This window comes from Ambystoma mexicanum, chromosome 8 (assembly GCF_040938575.1).
Source record: "Ambystoma mexicanum isolate Mex_15411 chromosome 8, UKY_AmexF1_1, whole genome shotgun sequence".
In the NCBI taxonomy this organism is placed as follows: domain Eukaryota; kingdom Metazoa; phylum Chordata; class Amphibia; order Caudata; family Ambystomatidae; genus Ambystoma; species Ambystoma mexicanum.
The window spans coordinates 690,252,242-690,275,978 of NC_090929.1; the positions used below are offsets into that span (position 1 = coordinate 690,252,242).

The 23,737-nt window shown below is 45.6% G+C and overlaps 1 protein-coding gene across 4 annotated transcripts in view; it reads left to right on the plus strand.

Moving 5' to 3' along the window:
- Positions 1-23,737, plus strand: part of SEC31B (SEC31 homolog B, COPII coat complex component) — a 2,991,081-nt gene that overhangs the window by 2,416,274 nt on the left and 551,070 nt on the right. For all 4 annotated transcript variants that reach the window (XM_069610491.1, XM_069610490.1, XM_069610492.1 and 1 more), the window contains one exon: positions 13,942-14,121. In XM_069610491.1, the coding sequence (XP_069466592.1) occupies positions 13,942-14,121 (180 nt within the window). The remainder of the gene's footprint in view (positions 1-13,941; positions 14,122-23,737) is intronic.

The following is a 23,737-nucleotide window of genomic DNA, read 5'->3' on the forward strand; positions in this document are numbered from 1 at the left end:
CCAGAGTTTGGCTTTGTGTTTGAATAAGTTCAGGGAGGGCAGGTTTCTGATAGTGAGTGGCACAGAGTTCCACGGTTTGGCTGCCAGAACTGGGAAGCTGGCCCCACCTGCTGTTTGGAGCTTGTATCTAGGGATCAGTAGGCTATGGCTATGGGCGGACCTAAGTCCTTGCTATCACACATATAGGGGCACCACACATAAAAGACGGGTCCACACCCTAATGGGGTTGTACAAGGTCCCTGTAGGATTTAGAGATACATGGGTTAGGGATCAATTGGGTCCCAGACTGGAAAAACAATATGTCTAAGTACATATCTAGAGTTTTTACTCTTGTTTACATCCCCCAACAGGAAGAAGAATGGCATAAGTACCTGAAAGCCGCCTTGCTTCTTAGTAAGAAGGTTTGCGCAAACTGCAATCTTGATGGCGGTACTGTGGCTCATGATGGACCTGTATCCTGTTTAGGACAATGGTGTCTATAAAAAAGTAGTGCAGAACACACTTAGCACTCAGCCTTATAAACCCCTAAAATGGTGCAATCAATATTCTGTGGTATACCTGTAACTGTTGGATATATATTAGATTATATGGTTACCTTCATATGACGTGTTCTCAGTTGTTCGTAATGTAGATGGCACAATGTACAGTTGCTGTGTTGGGACTATGTCCTCAATCGCATTCAAACCCCTGGAAGAATCAATGTTGACAGTGTTAAAATTGGGACGGGGGAGGAGGGGGTGCAGTACCGTCAGATAATATCTAGCGCCACCGAGTGATTCTGCTCACCTCCAATGTCGGGTGCTAGAGACGCTGCGCGGTCGTGTTGCTGAAAGAAATGAAAGGGTAGTCATGGCGACCGTGAGCATTTATAGCGGTCTGCCATTTTAGAATGCCTACGTGGCTCAGCCCGTATTGTCAATATGTGATATTCTTTGATCGCATCTCTAAAACGGTTCCAAATCCAATTATAGTGGATGGGCATTTAGAGACTGAAATAGTCATGCATTAAAAAAGATTGTTTGGAAATGGTTGCCAGGGTGCCACAATGCGCTAGGTCATAGTTGCATTTGTAACTATACGTGTTGTCATTATTTGCGTTTGTGTAGTGATCCCACAGTATGTTAAATATTAGTTACGTGGGATATCAGAAAAAGTGGCTGTAGGTCGGAGTCAGAACTGCCCAAACGCTATGGTGTCAATTGGCTTGCGTTCTAATTCTTCCGCCTCTATGTCGGCAATACCCCCTCCTCCTCACCTGTTTCTTCAGACGTGCTTTCCTGTCGAAAGTCCTTTCTTTGTCATCATCTTTGTTTCTTTTTGAAGAGATAGGGGTCTTCCCCGGAGCGAAGCCACAATGGTACCCTTATTAAAAGGGCAGCAATGGGCCCCACTCCGGAACAGCCCTTGGCAAGGAAAAAGCCAGGAAGGCGGAAAAAACCTCTTGAGAAGATTCATTGGCAGGACTTGCGGAGTGGTGACTCAGCGGGTGATGGTCTTCTCTTGGTATTGGAAGCGCGGGCTGGTCCAAGCTCTTTGAAGGTCTCCAAGGCCCACCGGCGGTCCTTTCAGTAAGTATGGTAAGTGGAACAGTGATATTCCGAGGGAAATGCAGCAGAACCCAGGTAGACTGGTCCCGCGAGGGTTTGTATGCCGAATACGCGGCAAGGAAGGAGAAAGAAAGAACGAGCGCCGAAAAATGGGACGGACCCAACTCGGCGAAGGAAAGGGGAAGCCGGGAAAAAAAACTGAAAAGGGGGAGAATGGCTAATAGCGGAGAAAACCTCAGAGAGAAGGAAAGGGAGGAAACCGCAGAGGAACGGGAAGGGAGCAAGCAGGAGGAGAAAACAAACACAGCATGTAAACCTAAGAGCAGAAGCTAAAGGCTTGGCGGAGTGGTTAAAAAGGGCCGGACAGACGACAGGTAAGAAAAAACAACTAGACCCACAAACCCGGAAGTAGTGAAGAGAAAGAACGGCACACCCTAATGGCCGGAAAACCTCCAAGCCTTCCATAGCCTCCATGAGGGCAGGCGTCCAAGGCGCGTGACTTATGGTTAGTAAAAAATCTTTCAGCATGATTTAAAGTCAGTGAGTCCCCAATGGAGGAGTGTTGCAAATGCAGATGTACTGTGTTGCCTGTGCCTCCCTCAAACTGCCAGATGTCATGAACAGGCGTTATTATTAGATTCTGTCTGTTCTGGTGCATGTGTATCCAACTTGGTGTTACAACGTGCTGCAGTCTTTCTGATGAAGAACACAAGTGTACAATATATCCAATATCTCAGTTTAAATTTTCGAGCTGTATACTTTGGTTCATTCTGACATAATATCTACATGTATGGTTATTGTATAGAATTCAACCGGAACAAACACAGAAAAAATCAATGTGAATTAGCAAGTCTGCATCATGCAATCACTAGAATGAAATGTCTCTGGATGAAGTTACACATCTGTGGTCCATGAAAGTACAGTTTTCTTTTGGCATTACAGATACTCATATAGCTGAATAGACATCACATTTGGGTTACATTGACCAACCCCAGACGGGGTATATACTCAAAGGGGTGACTTCCACTCAACAGAGATATTGAGGCCCTCCTTTACGGTGTTGAGCTTATGGACCCATCTTTGCTCAAGTTGTGTTAGGACTTTGTTCATATCTGTCATGATTCCTTCCCCTCATGTCCCCAGCCCTCCAAGATGTCAGGCTGGAGCCAGGCCACGGTCACCTACATGGCCCTCAAGGGCCCCTCCATCCCTCCAAAGACCCATTTGGAGTCAGACTTGGCGCTTGTGGCACCAGACTCGCTTACTCCCATAGGATAACATTGGGGATTGGACTTGTAGTGCTTTGATGGGGACAAGATGGATGCCCCCACATATTTCGGTTCCCAGAACTGCATGTGCAGTCTAGTCTTTTGGGTGTGGTTCAACCCAGAGACACCTGGGATACCCAGAGACTATTTAAACCACGCCCAGGCTGAGAAACATGCTTTGTGTTTTCTGCACCTGCAGCGTGACACTCGGTGTTCGGATCAGTCTCCAGTAGGCCTGCATCTTTCTTCTGCGCTCAGATCCTGAAAGAAAAAGAACACTGTTAGGAACAGCCTTACCTTGCGGCGCTTCTGCCCATCATTCATCGAATGTTCTGTGGGCATCTTCGGCGGTGTCATTCCCATCCCGGCACGCTGCTTCCTAAGGAAAAGAGAAAAGAACAGAAAAAAGGCATTAGTAAGCATTCAGCAAATCTTCGCTTATTTTTAAAGATTATACGAGCTTCAAACGCTTACCTGAATCCCAACCGCTCTGGGGGAACTCTGTCTCCGGAACTTCTCATCCATCTGCAAGAGGGAAAAGACATTCCAGGTTAGCGTGGAAACATCTAGAGGCGCTGCATACCGCGCTTACTCACCGCATTTCTTCTTCATAACCGGCATCCATGCTGAAAACGTCACGGCACCTAAAAGACACAGAAAAAGAACTCAGTTCAATACAAATACGAAAGGGTTGCATCGCGCATCGCGCTCTCACTCACCTTCAGCGCTACTCATCTCAGCAGCACATCGCCATCCCCAGAAGCCAGCCATCATCTAAGGAAGGAAAGGAACGAAGTTAGAGAACTGTTCAAAAGACTCATTATACTTACCTGTCGGACTCTTGCCAGTGAAGTAACTAGGCAGCAACGAGCCCGCATCAATCAACGCGCCTCTGCGCTGAAAGCAGGACGGAGAGCACACTTTTCAAGAAAACAAGGCCCAGTCTCCAGTCGAGTAGACTCCAGGGAAGGGTCAGAACAGGCTGAGTGACATCCCCGTGGATACCAGGTGAGCGTTACAATATCTCTGCTCCTTAATGTTGGTTTGAGTTTTTGTATGACGAACCATCTCAGATCTACGTCGGTGTGTTGTTTTAAACGAAATGGTCCACCAATGGTTTGTCCGGTATCTTATTCCGGATACAAGAGCGGTGTTCTGAAATCCTAGTTTTCACCGCCCTAATGGTCTTACCTACGTACAGTAACCCACATGGGCACTTGATAACGTAGATGACCATATTGGTGTTACAATTGGTATGGTCCTGTAATTTCCACTTGATGTTATTATGTTCAAACTCTTGTGTCTGTGCTGTGAGATTGCATGCTACGCAATGGCCACATTTAAAGTGACCCTGTACAGGGGGTAGACCCCAGAGCATGTTGGTTGAAGCCACCGGTTCTGTAAAAGTGTGTACCAATGATTCTTTCAAGTTCTTGTTCTTTTTGAAAGCAATACACGGAATTCTGTCCAGAGTCCCTGGATGCTTGACTAAATGCCAGTGTTTTTTCACAGTTTTTTGGATTAGAGAACACGGGGGGCTGTAGGTGGTTACACATACCAAACGATTCATCTTCTCTTTGTTTTTGGATTCTAGGCATGTTTCTTGTGTAGTGTTGGCCGCTCTCTGTTTAGCATCTTTAATTGCTCTTTTCGGATATCCTCTTTGGGTAAGCCTGCTCCTCAATTCATGGGAGTGTACATGAAACTTTTCTGGTTCAGTACAGTTTCGCCTCAAGCGCAAAAACTGTCCGTAGGGTAAGTTATATTTTAGTCCATCCGGATGATAGCTGCTAAAGTGCAGTAGTTTGTTCCTATCGGATGGTTTCCTATACAATTCTGTTGCCAGCTTGTCCCCTGATTTGTAGATATGTAGATCCAGAAAATCTACACTGTGGTGGTTCCATTCTATGGTTAGTTTGATGTGTCTGTTTCGGTCATTCAGCCATTGATGAAATTGAAGTAACCTCACTGATGTCCCTGTCCATATGAGCAAGATATCATCTATATACCGCTTCCATGATGTAACATTCTTGAGGTATGGCTTGTCAGTAGAGTAGACATTGTCAATCTCATACTTGGCCATATATAAATTGGCAATGTCGGGGGCAAATGTAGCCCCCATACTCACTCATTTCATTTGCTTGAATATCTGGTCTTTATACAGAAAGAAATTCTCGGACATCGCCAGTTTGACACATTTGGGAAGGAAGTTGGTCGGTGTCGAAAGGGTGGCATTTCTCTGGTCCAGAAAAATTCTCAAAGCTTCAAGGCCCTCTTGTTGGGGAATTGAGGTATATAGGGCCTCGACATCCATTGTTATAAGCATCATCTCATCATGCATCTTGATGTTGCTATATAATTGTTCAAGTTTTGTCCTTCTTTGCCTTCCGGTACCGGATGATCCGAACATTGTTGCATCTGGCCCGGCCTTCTGCTTCCTCCGCTCTGTTTTCCAGGTTCTGCACTTGTTGTTTCAGATAGTAAATCTCTGTGGTGGTGTTGTTGTTGCAGCCAGTAGCATTCGCTTGGACCACTTTTTCTAGCGCTCCTGTGTGCTCTGATAGTGCTCTGACGTCTTGCCTTAGGAGGTTCATATCTATCTGCATTGCGTCTATTTTGAATTCTAGCTATCTTGTGTGGCTCCCTCTGTCAGCTCTTGTGGCTGCGACTTTGCTCCTTCCAGTGCTTGAGCGTGTCTGGTAAACATGTCCAGGGATGTCTGTTTGCCTTTCTCTTTGTTTGCCTTATACAAAATCGTTAATGTCTTCCCCCTTAAGTTCCTTTGTATGCCTGCGATCCATGGTGGCGCAGGTTGCTTCCGTCTGCCCAGTGGGGGTGGGGGGGATTCGCTTGTTGTTCCTATGCAGAGTCTAATCCTTAGATTGCTTTCTAGTGTTTGATTTCTTCCGCATTTAGCACTGGAGCCTGCTCTTGCCATTCCCTTGCCTTGCCATTAGACAACGCGGAGCGCCTATTTTCGGCCGGATTATCGTCGGATCAGCAGGAGCTCAGAAAATGCACGTCTTAACTTGCGGCCATTTAGCCATGCCCCTCTTGAGTGTTTACTTAACGAGTTCCTGAAACTCCAAGTGGGAGAAGTTAAGGCAAACCTTCAGAGTGAGTAGACCATTTGCACAGTCTATCTGTAATCGCACAAACTGTAGTTTTTAATACCTTTTACTGGACTAATTAAAATTATTATGCAGAGTTGCAATAATGCATTAGCTTTTGGAGTCCCATACACTTCATTATCAATTTGTACAGAGGAAAATGATTGGTTAAGAAAAATCCCCAGGACAGGTCATTCTCAAAGTGAAAGAAATAGCATTTTAAACTTTGTTGGCTGAAAGAATAGTATGCATGGAATGCAGGTTTGGAATTTCTTTCTTATCTAAAATACCATTACATTCCAGCGCTGAAGTAAACAAGGAATCATCGCATATACCATATCTATTCCAAGAGAACTAGACTGAGGAAGGAGATAACTTCATTGATAGAAAATTAATGGCCTAGCACCACAGTGCAATCATGACCCCAAAGTAAAGTTTCAAAAGACACTGAACTCTTTAGTAATTCGGAAGAAGAAACTTTATAATCTATAAGGAGTGGCAAGTAATGTTGGGTCACTGATCCGCGAAATAGAGATCTGTACATCCAACAGGAAAATCATTGAGGACCTGATGTTAGACTTCACCACCAATAATCTATCAGCTTAAACCTTCGAGGCATGCACTTACACATGCAGCACAGTTTATACTACGCAAGACATTATCCTTCTGCCCATACAGGAACTAGACTATTTTTAACTGTGCTGGGAACTTGAAGACTACTTGCAATGCGTGCATGTCAAAAAATACTTCCTTGGGCAGAACAATGAGCAAAAGGGCTGCCCCAGATTATGTCACAAAAAACCCTTGAGCTTAACACCATTACAGGTCAAAGCTTCAAACATCAATTGTCTCAGAAAACGTGTATTCTGCGACATACTCAACAAACATGTGACTAAAGAGATCACCCCTAAGAGGGAAAGGCAATAAGAACACTTCAAACAAACTAGGAATTCACAGTAAAACCCGCCGATAAAGGGGGTGCCGTTGTGGTCACTGATTCACAGGAATGAAAATTGGAAGTGTACAGATGCTTCATGAAACCAATTATTTCCAGGAACTTAGTGATGACCCCTTCATGGAGAAATCATCCAATCCATGCCAAGCAAAACTGGGGAGCACCTCCAACATCAGATACCAAACAATCAAACTCTTGGGGTTTTTTATCTGCTCCCAAAGATCCGCAAAATAGTACCTCTAGGCTGCCTGGTAATTTATGTAGTAAATGCATTAACTAAAGCCATATCTGGATATCGTGGATCCATCCTAAAACCTCTGATGGTGGACACAGAAAGAGTTGTACAGGATACAGCACATTTACTCAAAAAGATTAAAGAGGTAGACTGTGTACCACCAGATACATTCCTTGCCACGTTGGATGTCACCAGACTTTATTCTGACATTCCGCATGAAGATGTCATAAATACAGCCCAGAACAGAAGTCCCAACCTCAGGAGAGAGGATCTGTTGATTACAAAGAAAAGAGAGCGGGAAATATCTGTCCTATACACACTGAAGTTCTCTAGCCAAAGTTATCAAATCACAAGACTAATTAAGACAATTAGAGACTGATCGAATTAGATCCTATGCTGCACAAACTCTTTCCACAACCACCCCTTATGGCCTACAAAAGGGTAGAAAACTATGTGACCAACGAATACAGGCAGAACGAAGACCAAGAGATAACCAACTCGCATTTGGGAAGAAGAAAATTGGTACTTTCCCTTGTCTTCAATGTGGTAATTGTAACCGTGTCATGAAGGGTAACTATGTTAAATATCCGCGCTCTGGCACAAAGATTAAATTAAGGGATTTCGCTATGTGCGATTCTAGCTCTCATCTATGGATTTAGGTGCCCGTGTAGGATATACTATGTGGTCCAAACAACACGAAAGGCTAAACAACCTTTGAATGAGCATAAAAGCAATATCTGCACAAGGAACAGCAAGTCACCAGTAGCACAACACTTTATGACCATGAGACATAACGTATCACAACAGAAATGTATTATACTGGAGTTGGTTAATAAATCATGAGAGGAGGTAATATTGACAAAAAACTAAATCAGAGGAAGCTCTACTGGATGGAGAAACTAGACGGCCTTACCCCAAACAGAATGAATGAGGATTTCCATTTGGGAGCCGATCTGTAATTATTTGAATGGTGAGATTTTTTCTATGTTGGTCACATCATGATTAGCAGAATGGAGGAGGTTTTCCACCTGGAATCTGTTAACATAACTGTTTGACTTTGCCGATTACTGTAACTGATGTAATTCCATGAATAATATGAACATCTAGACATTAATGTCACCTGCATAGTACGGACTAACAGAATGTGAGCATGATCTGTCATGGACTGATTTAGGTTGAGAGGGTTAAACACAATATGGGTGGAGTTTCACATTACCTCCTGTCCTTTTAATTACAGATCGGTCTACCTATTTTGTTACAGATATTTCTTTACATGTAACAAGGATAGCATTTGTTATCCCTCCTAACCCCCTCCACCCACAACACGTCTTAACGTTGAATAAGTACCACCTAGTAGCGGGTGCGTTAATTTCTAGATCATCACAGCGTAAGTCTGAATGCTAATGAACATCACTCAAGCAGAGACACTACAGACATAAATGTAACCAACGTTACATGTAGGAATCAACAGTACAATGCAATTTTATAATGCTCAAGTCCACTGAATCGGACACACCACTCAGACTTTGAGAGAATTTGACTCGGAATGTCGACTGCACGCTCCAAACCAGTTATTGAGACATTGAGGTTTGAAGTACTTAGATTTAAGACATCTGTGCATCACCTACTTTGTTTACCTCTGAGATCATCCTTGAGCGGCCATGATCGGGATGACCCGTTTGTAATACCTACAAGCAAATGCATGTAACATGCTTTTACATTTTAAATTAAATGAAAGCGTTCCCACCCGCAAGACCGCGTATAACTAGCCCTCAAGCCTTTGGGTCCGTAGGTGCGCAATATACATTTATTAAACATAAACATAAACTATCCTACCATCTCACAGTGTTGGGCTTGACGGTTACAGATGGCTGCAGATGGGATTATGAGAACGGCAACATCCTGCCAACATCAGGTAATTTTTGAGCCCCGGTAGCATGCCAGCGGGCACGTACTGTAGATGAGGATGATGAGAATGATTGGCTAGGCGCTTGGGTGACTTACACTAACTGAACTGCCCATATATTTGTATTTACATTTCAGAGCATTGTTGGTGCTCGAGGATTAAGATTAGCATACGATCCTCTCTGATTACAATCTCAGACAACCTGAAGTGAGCCAATTCTAGACAATGGCGGCATTCATTTGAATAAGGTAGGATTCCCCGCATTTAAGTCTCAGGAATGTTTAGATGTATACGTGCCTTTGTGACATTTATGGCATATTCTGAATATGGTGATACTTATGTTTGACAGGGTACCAGTTCCCCTCTAAAGGGTTTTGCACTAGTGGTGTGCAAGACGATCTCCAATACACTGGCAGCCCTGGACCCTCAATAGGTAAATAATACAAACCATGACAGATTATAAACCCTTGAAAAGTTAAGTAACATTCTAACGTGATGTAAACATGTCTTACAGATATTATCACAATAGAAAGAGTATTGGTGAGTGAAGGAAGATTCATTGCCCCTGATGAAGTGGATTTCCCCCGAAATGCGTTGAGCTGATAAAAAATTGGATTATGTTAATTGACTTATTTGTGTACAGTCTGAATATATGTTTGTGCACGTGAATATATTTTTCAAGTAATTAAAATACACAGACCCCTTGTCCATTTGGTTACAAGAATAGAGTGAATGTGATTTTTTAAAAATCCAAATCTTCATGAAATGTATCTTCAAGATTGACTTTAATTATTGGTTGTTATAATCATTCAGGGTTCTTTGCTTCAGGGAATCACTTATTCAATTTCTTGATTTAGAAACCTAAATGTCGACAGGTACCCAGTTATTATAGGTGTGCATGGGACGCGAGTGTCCCACAGTTTGTGGGCACTTTTTGTATGTTCCAGTATGCATCAGTTCATTCGTTCGATATTCGAAACAACTACTTTTTCATAGCGGTCTCCTTTGGCGCGCTACCCAGGGTACCCTGCTTCAGGTCAACTCGCACGTATGCCTTGGCGTCTCCTTCTGACTCGCTGGTGTTGCTGCAGATCTCTTTGGCGCCTTCTCTGCTTCTGCCGAGCTCCGGTTTGACTGATGCGGTCTGTGCAGTCCTTCAGAGAAACTGTAGCAGCTCTATTGGATCTCTGATGCCCCTTCAGTAACAGGACAGTTCATGGCATATCAGGAGCTCGTCTTCCACATGGCGTGGTTTGCTTCAGACCTGCCTTCCACTGTGCATTCTCTGTATGGTCTTGACGCCCCAGCATCTACAGCAACTTCCACTCTGCACCTGAATTCTATATATATATTAACATGACCAAGACAAAGGCAATGGTGGTGTCCAGCCGAAAATGTAACCGCACAGCACTGGGGTCACAATTGGGACCCATCAAGTATGTGTAACACTATCCCTATCTGGGCCTAGAATTTGATACCCGCAGAGATTATCTTGACATCAAAGAGGCCAAATAAAGAAAAGCGACAGTATGACTGCTGCTATTAGTAAGTTTGCAAAGAGAATAGCAGGGTACTCGATTAAAGGCATTATTATGCTGTACAAGCAGGGTTTCTGCCCAGCCATAGTGTACGGATTAAAAGCCCTAGCTATGAAAGACCTGAAATGGCGTGACATACTTGAAGGGCCCTTTTGGCGAAAGATACTAAATCTTCTGCCTTTCACCCCTATGGAACTCTTACGCCTTGAGTTGGGTCTTGTTTCACTTAGTAGGCAGGTATTGTTGCGAAGAGGGACCATTGTACATTAAATCCAAAGCTAACCCGTTCTGCCCCATGTTTAAGATACAAGGGGCCCTTCAGGAGCCTCCCCCATGCAGCAAAGGGAAAGGTAATTTTCGCAATATAAACGAGGCTTGCTTCGCATTAATAATTTGGCAGCCTGATTTTGCAAAGGGCACAGGATTCCTGATGTTAAAATAGATCTTGAAAAAGAAAACCAAACAATGGGATTGGATGCACAATTACGCTCACCTAAGCACCCTGAACAGCTACAAATATATCACTGGAGTTATCCATGACTACCTTAAACTAAAGGTGTACCTGCTACAGTCCCCAAGCCTGGCCGTCCGCAACCTAATCTTATGATTAAGAATTAACCAACTACCCTTGCTGGCGTTGCAAGGGTCTCACTTAAAAATACCTTGTAATCCGCGTTTGACGCTTGTGCAAAAAGCATAATATACTGGATACGGCTAGACACAGTCTCATGGAATGTTGTCAGATTGGTCCTGTTTACATATGTTTGTTGGACCAGTTTGTTAAGCACTAAGCTTCGATTAAGTCTGATTAATTCTGGGACTATTGCACTAACACTGACCAGGTTACCTCGCGCCTTGAAACACTTGTGTATAGGCGCGTTACAAATGCCATATCATATCATACCATATCATTGCAAAGTGCAATGTATGGCGTTGTGTCAATTTGTTACTGAAGAATGAACAATTCAATTAATGGTTCTTTTAAGATTGAAGTGCTAAGTATTAAGACATACATTTTTGTTTGTACCTAATATTTTATGATTTTACGATGAAATATGGAGATTTTATTAGCATAGGAGATGTGATGTGTTTTAATGTATGTACGCATGTTTGTACAAACTGTTTGTATGAAATAATACAAATACATTAAAATAAATAAAAATAAATATATTTAAAGTCCCCGCTCAGGAGCTTTCTATTACAACAACTAGACCACTTCTGATACTTCATCAACTCTGAAGCCCTCTTCCTCTTCCCAGTACTGCAAGCATGATGGGATTTGAAGTCCCTATGGGTTTTTATGTCAGAATTGTCAGTTTGTTTGCAATACGCCATTAAGGCTTTAGGAACTTTAGTGGAATCATTTAGAGAGGTCTAAACTCCCCCTGACATGAGTCCCCTCCCATGTGATCCTCCTGCATAATACCACCTCCAGGATCAGGTAGCAACTGCCTTTCCCTGGCCACATGAGCGAAGGCCCATGTCAATGGTAATAATCCCCAACCTCCTCTACATGTTTCAAAACATACCGGTATGGCCAGGAGCGAGCTACTTCCGTGAAGTGCTTTCTCACCTGATTATGCTGGCTTGGTGACCCGAAAGCCCCACGGATAGGCTGGGAGGTGCTGACACTAACATGGGAAGAGGGAGGGACGTCGAGGCATACTTTTTGGCGGCTCAGATATTTTTTGCCCAGTTCTGGATGCCCCATTTATGCATAGAGAGGGGCTCAGTCAGCCCTAACTCTCTACAACGGGTACTGATCTCAGGCAAGGTTGCAGGCAAATGTAAAATAGATCCATTGGCTTGTAGAGTGCACGCCTGGAGGAGAGCCTTCACAAGACTTTGGGTGGGACATCCGTTTGACCCGGACATCTAACTATGGCAAATAGAACCTCTGGCACTGACCTACGATGTGGCCCTGTCACAGGAGGGGGCGGGTATCGCACGACTAGAAGACATGTATCCGAATGGGGTGTTTGTCTCGCAGGAACGATTTGTTGAGAAGATGGGTAGCGGGTTCCACCGTAGATAGCAATATTTCAGGATGAAGGCAGCCTTTAGAGAGTGGTCCCCGGCATTCCCCACAATCCCACACACAAATCCACTATTGCAATACATTAGATGCTCCCCTGGTTGTAGAGGCGTGATCTCGTCAATATACAAGATCGTCCGGGCAAACTCAAAACGAGACTGCGTCTGCTGCAGAATTAGGTGGGAGGAAGACTCTTGGGGAGACCTTCACTGACAAACAGTGGAAGGTGATGTGTGGCATTACGCATTTGGGATCCCTCCGCTCTAGACTGCAACAAATATGTCTTAAAACCCTCCATAGGGCGTATATATCACCCGCACGGATACACAAGTATGATAATACTAAAACGGCTAGGTGCCCAAGATGTACCGTAGATCCAGCAGACACTGTGCACATGTTGTGTTCGTGTGTTAAGTTGCGACCCTACTGGGAAGCAGTGGTCAGGAGTATGGCAGAGATGTTGGGGCATGTACTTCCATGTACAATGTTGTGCAGGATGTTTGGGTGGTCACCTGGGGTACCAAAACAATATCGTAAATTTCTAGCAACCTGCATGATAGTAGCCAGAAGATGCATCCTGATGAAGTGGACTAATGCATCCCTGGCAGATGTGGCTAAATGGTTGAGAGATCTAACTGGGTTGAGCGACACTGATTGGGAATATGCAACCCTCTCTGGACAGCAGAATAGACTGAACAATATCTGGGCCCTTTCACAACTTAGCTGTTGTCAAGAGATACTGCTCCAAATTGAAAGGTTGTATAAACAAGAGGGGACAGAGACCACCCGGCTGGGGGTCTTCCTCCCTTCTTTTTGTTTGCCTTTGGAGAGGTGGGGTGGAGGCACCGGGACAAGTGGGCTGGTAGATGTACCCCAACCGGTACAGCATATACCCTGCAGTGTAATTATCAGTGATTTAATGTAATATTGCACGGTACCAATGTGGTTTGATGATATGATGATTTTAACCGTTCAATAAAGATGTATTTAAAAAAAAAAGAGGAGGCCCATGTTGGGGTCTTAGGGATGATCTCATCAGATTCATCACATGGTACAGTTGCAATTAAACTTGCCTGGGAAAGTTTTGAATCTGAGCAGAGGCAGGGTGTGTGCTCAAAGCATGGTGAATCGGGCAATTTCTGCTCTCTTGGGTTAATGCTCAAGCTCATAACATTTTTCCATGTTTCATCCTTCTTTGCAAATTCTTTTTACAAATGCACAGTGGAGTAAACCCACAGTTTCTGCCTCATCAATTAGTTGCACAGACTTGATAAAGAATTAAGGCAAATTGATTGCATTGAATTAGTTTTCTGTACTAATCGGATGCTTTTGTATGGTTTCTTTCAGTGTTGGATTCAGCAGCTACGAGACAGATTGTTTCACGCTCAGGGCGAAGCTATGGTTGGACAACCATCCCCTCCTTTCCCATTCCCTAAAGCTTCAACAGCAGCAAGCACTAATTTTTCTTCAGTAAAAAAAGGCAGCTTGCTACCTCAAGGATCACCCCAGAATGGGGCTTCCAAACAGGTACTGTATTGAACTAGTATACTTACAATGCATATTGAGTTTGGTTACTGGGTGGTGTCATCAAGCCAAGTGGCATTTTAAAAAATAAACCAGAAGAGTTGGGTTCAACAAAGTATGGATTTGGTCTGTTCACCACAAAATGGCATCATCTTGAAATAAAGTAACAGGATAACTTCTTCTTGAAGTTGAACAAAGTAAAAAGACGTAAGATCAAAACACATCTGCAATGCGGGCTCCCACCTGGCACTCCTTGAAAGTTTCAATCATCACAGTCTTGGGTGTTTGAGTATCCCATGGACGACTTTGGTATCTCTTCTGGGTTCCTTGTTTGTCTTGATTGTGGTGATCCTTTTGCACTGTTCGGATCACTTTTGTTCACACATTGGAAGTGATTGGCAGGAGGCTGGAAACCACCTAGCTCCAACCCCAAAGCTTGTTGCTGGGTGTGATCCATCAGACTGGCTAGATATAGGTTGACACTGATTTCCAATCCTTCTCTTTTTTGTCCTCTTTTCTGCTTTGCATCGTTCTTGTTCCTTGGGAAAACAACACACTGGTATGGTTTGGTAACGGGACATGTGAAGTGCACACAATTGCGTTGAAAAGGCTTTGTGGCGCTGGACAAGAATGTAGAAATACCTCTCCAAGTCTCAAAGAAAGATGGAAAAAAGAGGCATCGGAGCAGGAACAAAGGTTTGGTTAAACTACGTCTAAATTCTAGATGGTTTACAATTGGCTGAAGCTGGTCAGGAGTTCCAGAGCTTAGCAGCCTGAATCAAAAATGAACAGACACCCACCTTACATATCTAAATTTAGGAACAATAAGAAGGCATGCAGGTGCTATACATAAAGCCTAAGGAGGCAAGTATTTACGGAAACTGTTACTAAAGAAGGGTGGTCTCCATTTGCTTCCTCAACGGTTTGCTACATGCTCTTTCCTCCTCCCCGCTCATCCACCCCTGGCAGTGTGATGTACCTGGGGAACTTTCTCTTCATGTGTAGCCTTCCTAGGCTATACATTCTCATACTTTTCTCTCCCATTGATGTTGTTTTGTCCCCCTTTCTTTCTCTCTCACTCTCTCCTCTCACCCCCTTCTACTCTTTAGGTACTCCAACCCCCACTTTCTCCAGTATTTCTTTAGCCTCCTCTGGAAACCCCTGTACTTTCAACTAACGTCATCTCCTCCTGTGTCACCACTGTCTCCTATATTGCCATGTGATACTCTTTTTCCCTCTGCTTTCACCAACCTCCACTCCTTTACACATATTCAGCTCCTCCCCTCTCCATTGCTTTTCTTGCCAGTGCTTTCTGCCTCCAACATGCTCCTTCCCGACACATCCACTCTCTCTGGACTCCAACCCCATTCCCTTTTGTAAGGGACTAGTCCCGCAACATAGGTTTGTATTGATTCAGCAGCTCTTCAGGTAAAAGCCCTTCCATGTTTGGGAATGGGATTTGTTACTTTCTAGCTGGTCAAGAGCTGCCCTCAGCCTGGTAGACTACGCCCTCACTGGATCGAGTTTTCATAGTCTGCCTGACATTTGTGATTGAAGCAATGTGCACATTTGGAAGAAGACAGCAGCGGAGGATCTACGTGCTTCCCAACTTTCTCTGACACCCCTCTATAGTACACATTTGCCGGTGAGTGTGTCTATGCGTAGAGACTCTCATTTGTGCATTTTCAGTCGTGGTCACCTTTTCCTCTTCCAATTATCTTCAAAACTAATGTCGGAGTCTCTTCAAACCTACTTGATATTCTGATTTCTAATGGATGCCTTCCTCCCTATGGATTCCTCATGTATGATATCTATCTCCCGGCGCCAGGGGCTCTGCTGGCAGGGGGGCGCAGTACGCCTCTGTGTCTGCCCCACCAGACTCGCCCGCACTCGACATGACATCAGGGTCAGTATATATAGAGACCCTGTGACCTATGTTCCTTTTTTCCCGCTCGCTCTAGGAACACTGCTCTTCTATCTCTTACGGAATTCGATTGCTACGTCTCTCATATTCGTCACAATGCCGAATCCGACAAGGTCTTTGGGGTTCAAACCGTGCATGGATTTCAGGCATCAGATGTCTGTGTCGCACTGGCACTGCATATGCCTTTACTGCATTGGTGAAGACCACGACGTGCAGGACCAATTGATGCATTTGAAGGCACTTCGAGAGCAGAAAGCAAAGCTTTTCACCTTCGTCCCCAAGGAGAAAGGTGATGAGCCGACCCATTTGAGGTTGTTGGGCATGAACCGCAGCACCGATGAATGCCCCCTGTCAAAAAGAAGAAGAAGAAGCAGCACATCAAGAGGTAGAGATCACCCAGAGGTTCTTTGCAGCATCACTCTTCTTTGTCTTTGACGAAGAAGAGCCACCACTCGAAGGACGGCCCTGAGAAAGAGGCCACTCGGGTACCTTTTCCCACCCAATCCTCTACTCCACAGGAATGGTAAGAATTCCGAATGAAGATGCTTGACATCTTCGCAAAGTCCCCTGGCTGGCAGTTTTGGCCCGACCCAGTGGTCACGACATCCATACCGTCATCTTTGACCCCAGCCTGGATGGCTTTGGCGAGCCGATGGATCCTACTGTGCTTACTAGAGCTTTTAGGGAGTCCGCGAGGAGACGTGACAAGATAGCGGCAAAGAGGCACACCATTCCGTCTCTGGACGTTTGTCCCCTGACATATGCTCCTTGTCTAGTGGCGCAGTCTGGTGCCAATGACACTGCAGTCCCAAAAAAGATCTCCTGCTACCCAGAAGGGCATATATGTCCTAGTTGGAGGACATTTATGATGAGGTAGGGGATCCTGTCCCTTCCGGGTTGGAACCCTTCCACCCCAGGGAAGTGAGAGACTTCCCAGAGGAGTTTTATGGGGAACAGGGTGGTTTGGTGGCTCTGGCAGCCGACTTGCAGGAGGCAGGTGGCCTGGACCCATCGCCAGTGGTTGACATGATCCCTGCTGCCACCCCTAGCAGACTACAGGCAGCTTTCCATTGCATGATGGTGAAAGGGTGGTTGACACCTTAAGGCTGTCGCCCCTTTCACGTCTGAAAGGTGCAGTATGATATGTTGTACATCTTGGATGAGGGTCCTAGAAAGGAGATTGTGTTGCCTTCCAATCAGGCAGTAGAGGGGCCAGCGATGGAACTGTGGCCCAAGCCGGTGTGAGTTCTCATAGTGGACTGTGACCTGGCCAAGAACCAGAGGCCGGCCCCTTATAAGCCCTTGTTTCTTTGTGCCCATGCCTCCCAGGAGAGTTTGGTGGTTCAGTCTGCTATGTTGAATCTTAAAACCACCCCTTTTATGGCTTTGCCTCCAGACAAGGAGAGCAAGAGATTGGACGCATGGGGGTAAGAAGATGTTCAGCTTGTCGAGTCTTGGTGTCGTGTGCATCAAAGTCTCTTGTGCTTTGGCCACATTTTCTTTTGGCCTGTGGTCAGTGATGGCTGAAGCTGCTGAGCACATCCCGAGGAGGAGATGCAGGAAGGCATTGAAGCCTTTATTAAAGAGAGCAAAGAAGCCTCACACCAGATTTTTCAGTATGGCGTGGACCCACCCGACTGCTTCGCAAGGTCTGTGGCCACCCGGACAGTCTTGCAGCTTTTTTCTTGGCTGAAAACTGACTTGCAAGAAAATCTCCTGGACATGCCTTTCAATGGCATGAACGTGATCTGTACCAAAGCCAATTCGCCTCAGAAGTTGCAAGCCTCTAAGGCGACCGCCAAGTCGCTGGGGCCAGAGGTGCAGTCGCAGCGGCCCATGATCCAGCTGGCAGGTTTTTTTTGCCCCATTGCCATTGGGTTTGCTGGTTTAACATATCTTCTCATTTGGTATTTTGCTCCCACTTCGCTGGCTCTGCTCGGCTTCCCGTTTACACTGCCAGCGTCTTATAGTTTATTTCGATTGGGGGCTTTTGAAGACATACTGGTTGCACGCGAGCACTCCTGATACAATGTAGTGCTTTCGCTTCTCAATCAAATACATGTGGAGGCTTTCGGTGACATGCAGGCTGCACGCGAGCGCTCCTGATGAATTGTAATGTCTTAACTTTTCTTATGCCCACGGGGTTTCAGCACAACTCTTTGAAACTCACCTGTTGCTGCGTTCTTGTTTGTAGTCAGCTGCTTTCTGGGACTTGAGGTCAGAGTCTTATCGCCTGCCCCTCAGACACCTGTCAAGGACTCCTCCATTCAGGGGAACAAGCACTCCTTGGACATGGAAAAGGGACCGCCCAACTTCACGGCTCCCTTCTTGCTCTCAGACTCCGGTTTCCTGGAGACACGGCTCCCTAGCCACACACCAACACATCACTGCATAGGGTCTTCCTCTAGCATCTCAGCGTCCCGTTCTCCAGTTTTCCACGAGCTGTGCTGTCTTTTCTGCTGTGGCATTCACGCCTGCTACACTTTTCTTCTTCAAACTTGGGCCCCTCCTTTTATACACCTCTTCCTCTTAAAGTAGTTTCAGGTGTGCACAATTATCACTGTTTGCCTGACCACATTCAGGACAATTATTGGGATGTGCCTGACCTACAGATCTATAAATCTCACGCTCCCTCTTCTTCAGCCAGGTACTATAACGGCACTCTTCATAGGTAACCTGCATTACTCTTGGGATAATCTTCCTCCCAGTACTGGCCTTCACCTTAGGAGGAGAAGTAGGATAAGAACAACAATATCCTACAAAAGCTGAGGGAGGGTAAATTATATCACTGTCAGAAAAGGGGGGATACTGTGTCTCATCCTCTGGCACTCTGTTCCTGGTTCGCAGGGACCCTCCGCCCAGGTGATCCTCCCTCGCTAGTCGACCCGCAGGGTCAGGATCCAAGAGCGATGGCCCTTCCCTGTCCACCTGAACAGAAGATCCTTTTGGACTAGACGTATGAATACCTTCTGCTTTCTCACGGCCCTCCATTCCTCATGCCTTCATTGCATACTGTTCAAATCCCTCATAGCAACCCGTAAGGTCTGCTGACAATATCCTCCCATATTCTGTGTCGAACAGAATAAGAAAGACTGATAGGAGAAAGTGGACTGCCAACATGAAGATCCCCTGACTGAACAAAAGGGAGCTATCTAGTGTTTGGGGAAAACCGATTGGCTCTGAGCATCTCCCTTCATTGAAGCAGGAGTTTAAAAAAAGAACAGCTGAGAGCAAAAGGAGTTCTTGAGGGACCAACTTGAGAGCCGTAGGCAGACATGACAGGCAGTGCGGCAGCGGCAAACCAGAAGACGATGGCGTCCCAACCCGATACTGTATCCTGGAGTGATGGTGGCGAGAGAGGCAGCAGACTAGACACTCTATCCCAGCCGGGTGAGCGGGCGGCAGAAGGTATATGAGGCTGTGACAGGCGAAGTCTGCCAGGAAGGAGAAAAAAAGCCGAAAAGCAGGTTTGGTACCTTCCGCTCAGGGGACCGCCACCAGTAGCCAGCAGAGCTGCCAGAGAGGAAGACACATGGCAGGGAATGGAAAACCAAGTTGAGCTTTGGTCCGGCGTGCAGAGCAAGGATGCTCAGTGCCGCTGTCAGGGAAACGTATCGGGAGTGCTGCAGAAGCAGTGAAGAGCACCCGAACGGGAGCAGCAGCTTAAAGAAGAATCCTCTAATACCGGTAAGCCCATGGTGGAGGGATGGGAAGCCGGGCCTGAAGTACAGAGACTGAAAGAGTGAATTAATTTACCAGAGTGGAGGAACAAAGAGAGCTTCTGGTTGAATTACTTGTCAGCTTTAGAGTCCCATTGAAAACAATAACAAGTTTGAGAACAAAAGCAACTTGGGAAAGACACTTGCCCCCTTGTCCTTAACGTATATGAACCGTGAAACACAAAGTTCTGGCAGGAGAGTACACCAGGCCATCTGCAAGTCTGGGACCCGCACCAAAGTTGTATGAAATAATTGTAATAAAGAATCTGGCAGGAGAGTATACCAGATGTCTTGCAAGTCTGGGACCCGCACCCAAGTTGTTTTAAAGAACTGTAACGGAAAACCTGGCAGGAGAGTATACCTGGTGTTTATGTAAGTCTGGTACCCGCCCTAGAGTTGAGTTGTTTTAAAGGAAGAATCCCATGGAAGATATACGCTCTTAGGGTCGTGCATTAGCTTGAATGTGGAAATGACCTTGGGAAAACAGTCATTTCCCCCAGAGTAAATTGTAATATCAAGAGTAAGGGGTCATCCTCTTGAAATATAAAGAATTTGAACATACATTTAAACCTGTGTTGTGGTGGAGAGGAACCTGGGAAAGGGAGTCATTCCCTGGAACTGTCAACAATTTCTACTTGGTACCTGTTTGTTGGATTTTAACCTTTTTGTTGAACTTGAACATTTGTGCACTTTGAGAGCCAAAGACATTGCACTTAGCACATTAGAGTTAATTTTAGAATATGAGGATAAGGACAGGATTGCGGACTGTCATACACCTGGAGTATCTCACAACTCCTTCATGACACGGAAGCCAAGTGCAGTTGACCCCTCCCACCTTGGTTGGCACAGGCTCCTGATTTTGTATAACAGGTTATCTTGAGGCAGCCAATGGGGGGGGGAGAGGGTTAGGGAGAAGTTGTGGATAGGGAAGGGGGTGTATAGGGTAACCAGAATGAGGGTAAGGATCTTGCATAGTGGATGGGTATTGGGGAATTAAGGAAAGGTACATACAATACGTAATGAAACACACTTGAATTGTCCTGTTGCCCCCGACCTCCAAAATACCAGTGTTCCGTCCCTTGATCAGCTTGAGTACCCTCCTTCTTGATTAGGACTATGCTTACATGAAGAAGCAAACATGCAGTGAATCATGACATAACTAGCAAGCAACTACACAAACAACATAGCACCAGAAGGACCAGAACAAGCTTCTACATAAGCAGTACATGGACACATGGATAAGAGACCATAGTGTACTCCCTTAGCATTAACATGCTTGCTAAACACAGAAAAACATGGCAAAGCATAGCAGTAAGCAAGGACGTACTGTTAATGCACACAATGAACATAGCAGTGTCCTTAGCCCCTGTCCCTAACACGTTTGCTTCTTAGCATTTTCCATTGGACTTGCTGAGCAAACAAGAAAAGGAACGTTTCGTATGCCAGATGAAACGGTCCTGTTTTAAACTCAAGAGTTTGCCGGAGACTTTATTCTGGTCATAGTCTTTTCCTCCCACGTGTCCTCCCCCACCAGCACACCAAGACACCCAACGTGAAGCACTTAACTGAGACCTGGGGGGGGGGTCACTGCCTTCTCCCCACCAGGCTTTGAAGATCAAGCCTTGAGCGGGACAAACCCGCGGTCTGAGTGGTAACCTTGCGCATCACAAGGGAATTCTCCTGATGCCTTCTCTGCCGGTCCCTGTCGTGCATGCTCACCGTCCTCCTGCTGCCATCCTTAGTCCTGCCCGAACTCCTACGGCCCATGCCATATGTCAAAATCACCAACAAGCAGCATGGGGCGGGGAGGGGCTTTATAGGAAGTCCTTCTTGCGCGCATGCGCATATCCCCGTTGCCTCATGGGAATTGTAGTCTCCCGATCCAAGCGGACTGAACATTGAGCCTCCGTGCCCCATTCCTTTTTTCCTCACATTACACCCTCTCCCAGGCCCCCTTCCAGGACCAGGCTTGTCCAGGTAAGCGAGATGAAAAGCCCTTACCAAGTGAGGGGCGTGAGAAATATCTGTGAAAAGTAGAGTCCTCCTCCGGACCCTAAACTACCCAGGAAAGCAGATACCATAAATTCTTGCCACGCCGCCTGGAGTCCAAAATAAGATGCACCTCGAATTCTTCCTGACCATCCCGCATCACCCCAGGGGACTTCTGTGTTGCTACACCAGGAGCTGCGGGTTTAACCAAAGAAACGTGAAACACAGGATGTACCCTCATATGCAAAGGCAATCACAAACAAACTGTTTTTGAAATACACTTTACAATGGTATATGACCCAATAAATCGAGGTAGCAATTTGCAAGACCTGGTCAATCTGATAAGATGAGTGGACAACCAGACACAACCCCCTACACCATACTTATGACTCCCCCATCTCCTCCGATCTGCCTGTTTCTTATAGGCCTGCTTGGCCCTGTATGGATGTTGGCGTGCCTTCTGTCTGATGACCACAAGCTCCTGCTCACGCTCAGTAATTGCAGGTATCCTATCCTGTGCCGGAAACTGCTCCAGCAACATCTTGCAGTCATGTCCGTATAAAAAGAAATGCAGGGATATACCCAGTGATTCATGTTTAGTATTGTTATAGCAAACTCCGCCAGCCACAAGGCCCGCACCCAAGATGACTGAATTTCCGCCAAGAAACATCTCAAATACTGTTCCATGGTTTGATTTATTCTCCCAGTCTGCCTGTCCGTTTGAGGATGGTAGCTTGTGGACAAGGCACAGGAGATGCTGAGCATCTTACAGAAAGCATGCCAAAACCTGGCCGTAAACTGAGAACCCCGATCTGACACTATGGTTCCTGGTAGCCCATGCAATCTCACCACATGTAAGAATAATTCAGCTAACGTGCCCACACTTGGAATTCCTTCACAAGGAATGAAATGCGCCTGCTTAGTCAAATAGTTCACCACCACCCAGATGTATCAAACTGCCCATCCTTGGGTAGTTCTTCAGTAACAAAATCCTTAGACAAACATGACCAAGGCTCCTCCGGAGTAGGCAAAGGTTGCAGCAATCCTGCCTTTTTCAAATTATCAGACTTCGATCTCATACAGGTCTCACAATGCAACTCATCATGCACATCAGCAGTTAGGCCCTCCCACCAAAAATACTGCTGCACCATATCTTGTCTTCCTTCTTCCTGCATGACCTGCCAGAGAGGACTTGTGGCATCAAAACAACGCTTTCTTCCACAAAGTCTCTGTGTGAAGAAAAATCTTTCCTTCCTGATAAGGCAACCCCTCCTTAATGCTCCTCACTCTGCTTCCCCGCAACCACTCCTGCCACCTTTTCTAGGAAAACCCTTGCGCGCCTCCCACAGCATATCCTCCATTACTGCCCCCATAATCTTATCCACTGGTAAGATACTTCTCTCCACCAGACACTGCCCCTCTGTATTCTCTTGTCCGGACAGGACATCGGCCTTCCCATTACTCCTCCCGGGCCGATACGTGACCATGAAGGCAAATACCTCAAGAAATTGAGACCAATGTAATTGGCGGGGACTTTGATACTTAAATACTGAAAATTGTTATGGTCAGTAATAACCACCACATAATGCCGGGCCCCCATCAAGTAGTGTCACCATTCTTGAAGAGCTCCTTATCCGTGATGGCATAATTCTGTTTGCAGTTTGTCAATTTACGTGATAAATGGACCACTGGATGCATATGTCCTTCCTGATCTACTTGTGACAACACGGCCCCAATGGCCATATTGGAGACATCTGTCTCCACTTGAAACGGTCTCTCCAGATCTGAAGGCTGCAAGATCGGGGCCTTGGTAAATGCTTGTTTCAACTTCCGAAATGCTTCCTCCGCCTCTGTGTCCCACTCGAATTTGCTTGTCTTTCTTAAGAATCTCGTAATGGGGGTAATAGTGGCTGAGAAATCCTGACTGAACCTGCGATATAAATTTGCCAAACCCAGGAATGACTGAATGTCCTCACACAGTGGGGTG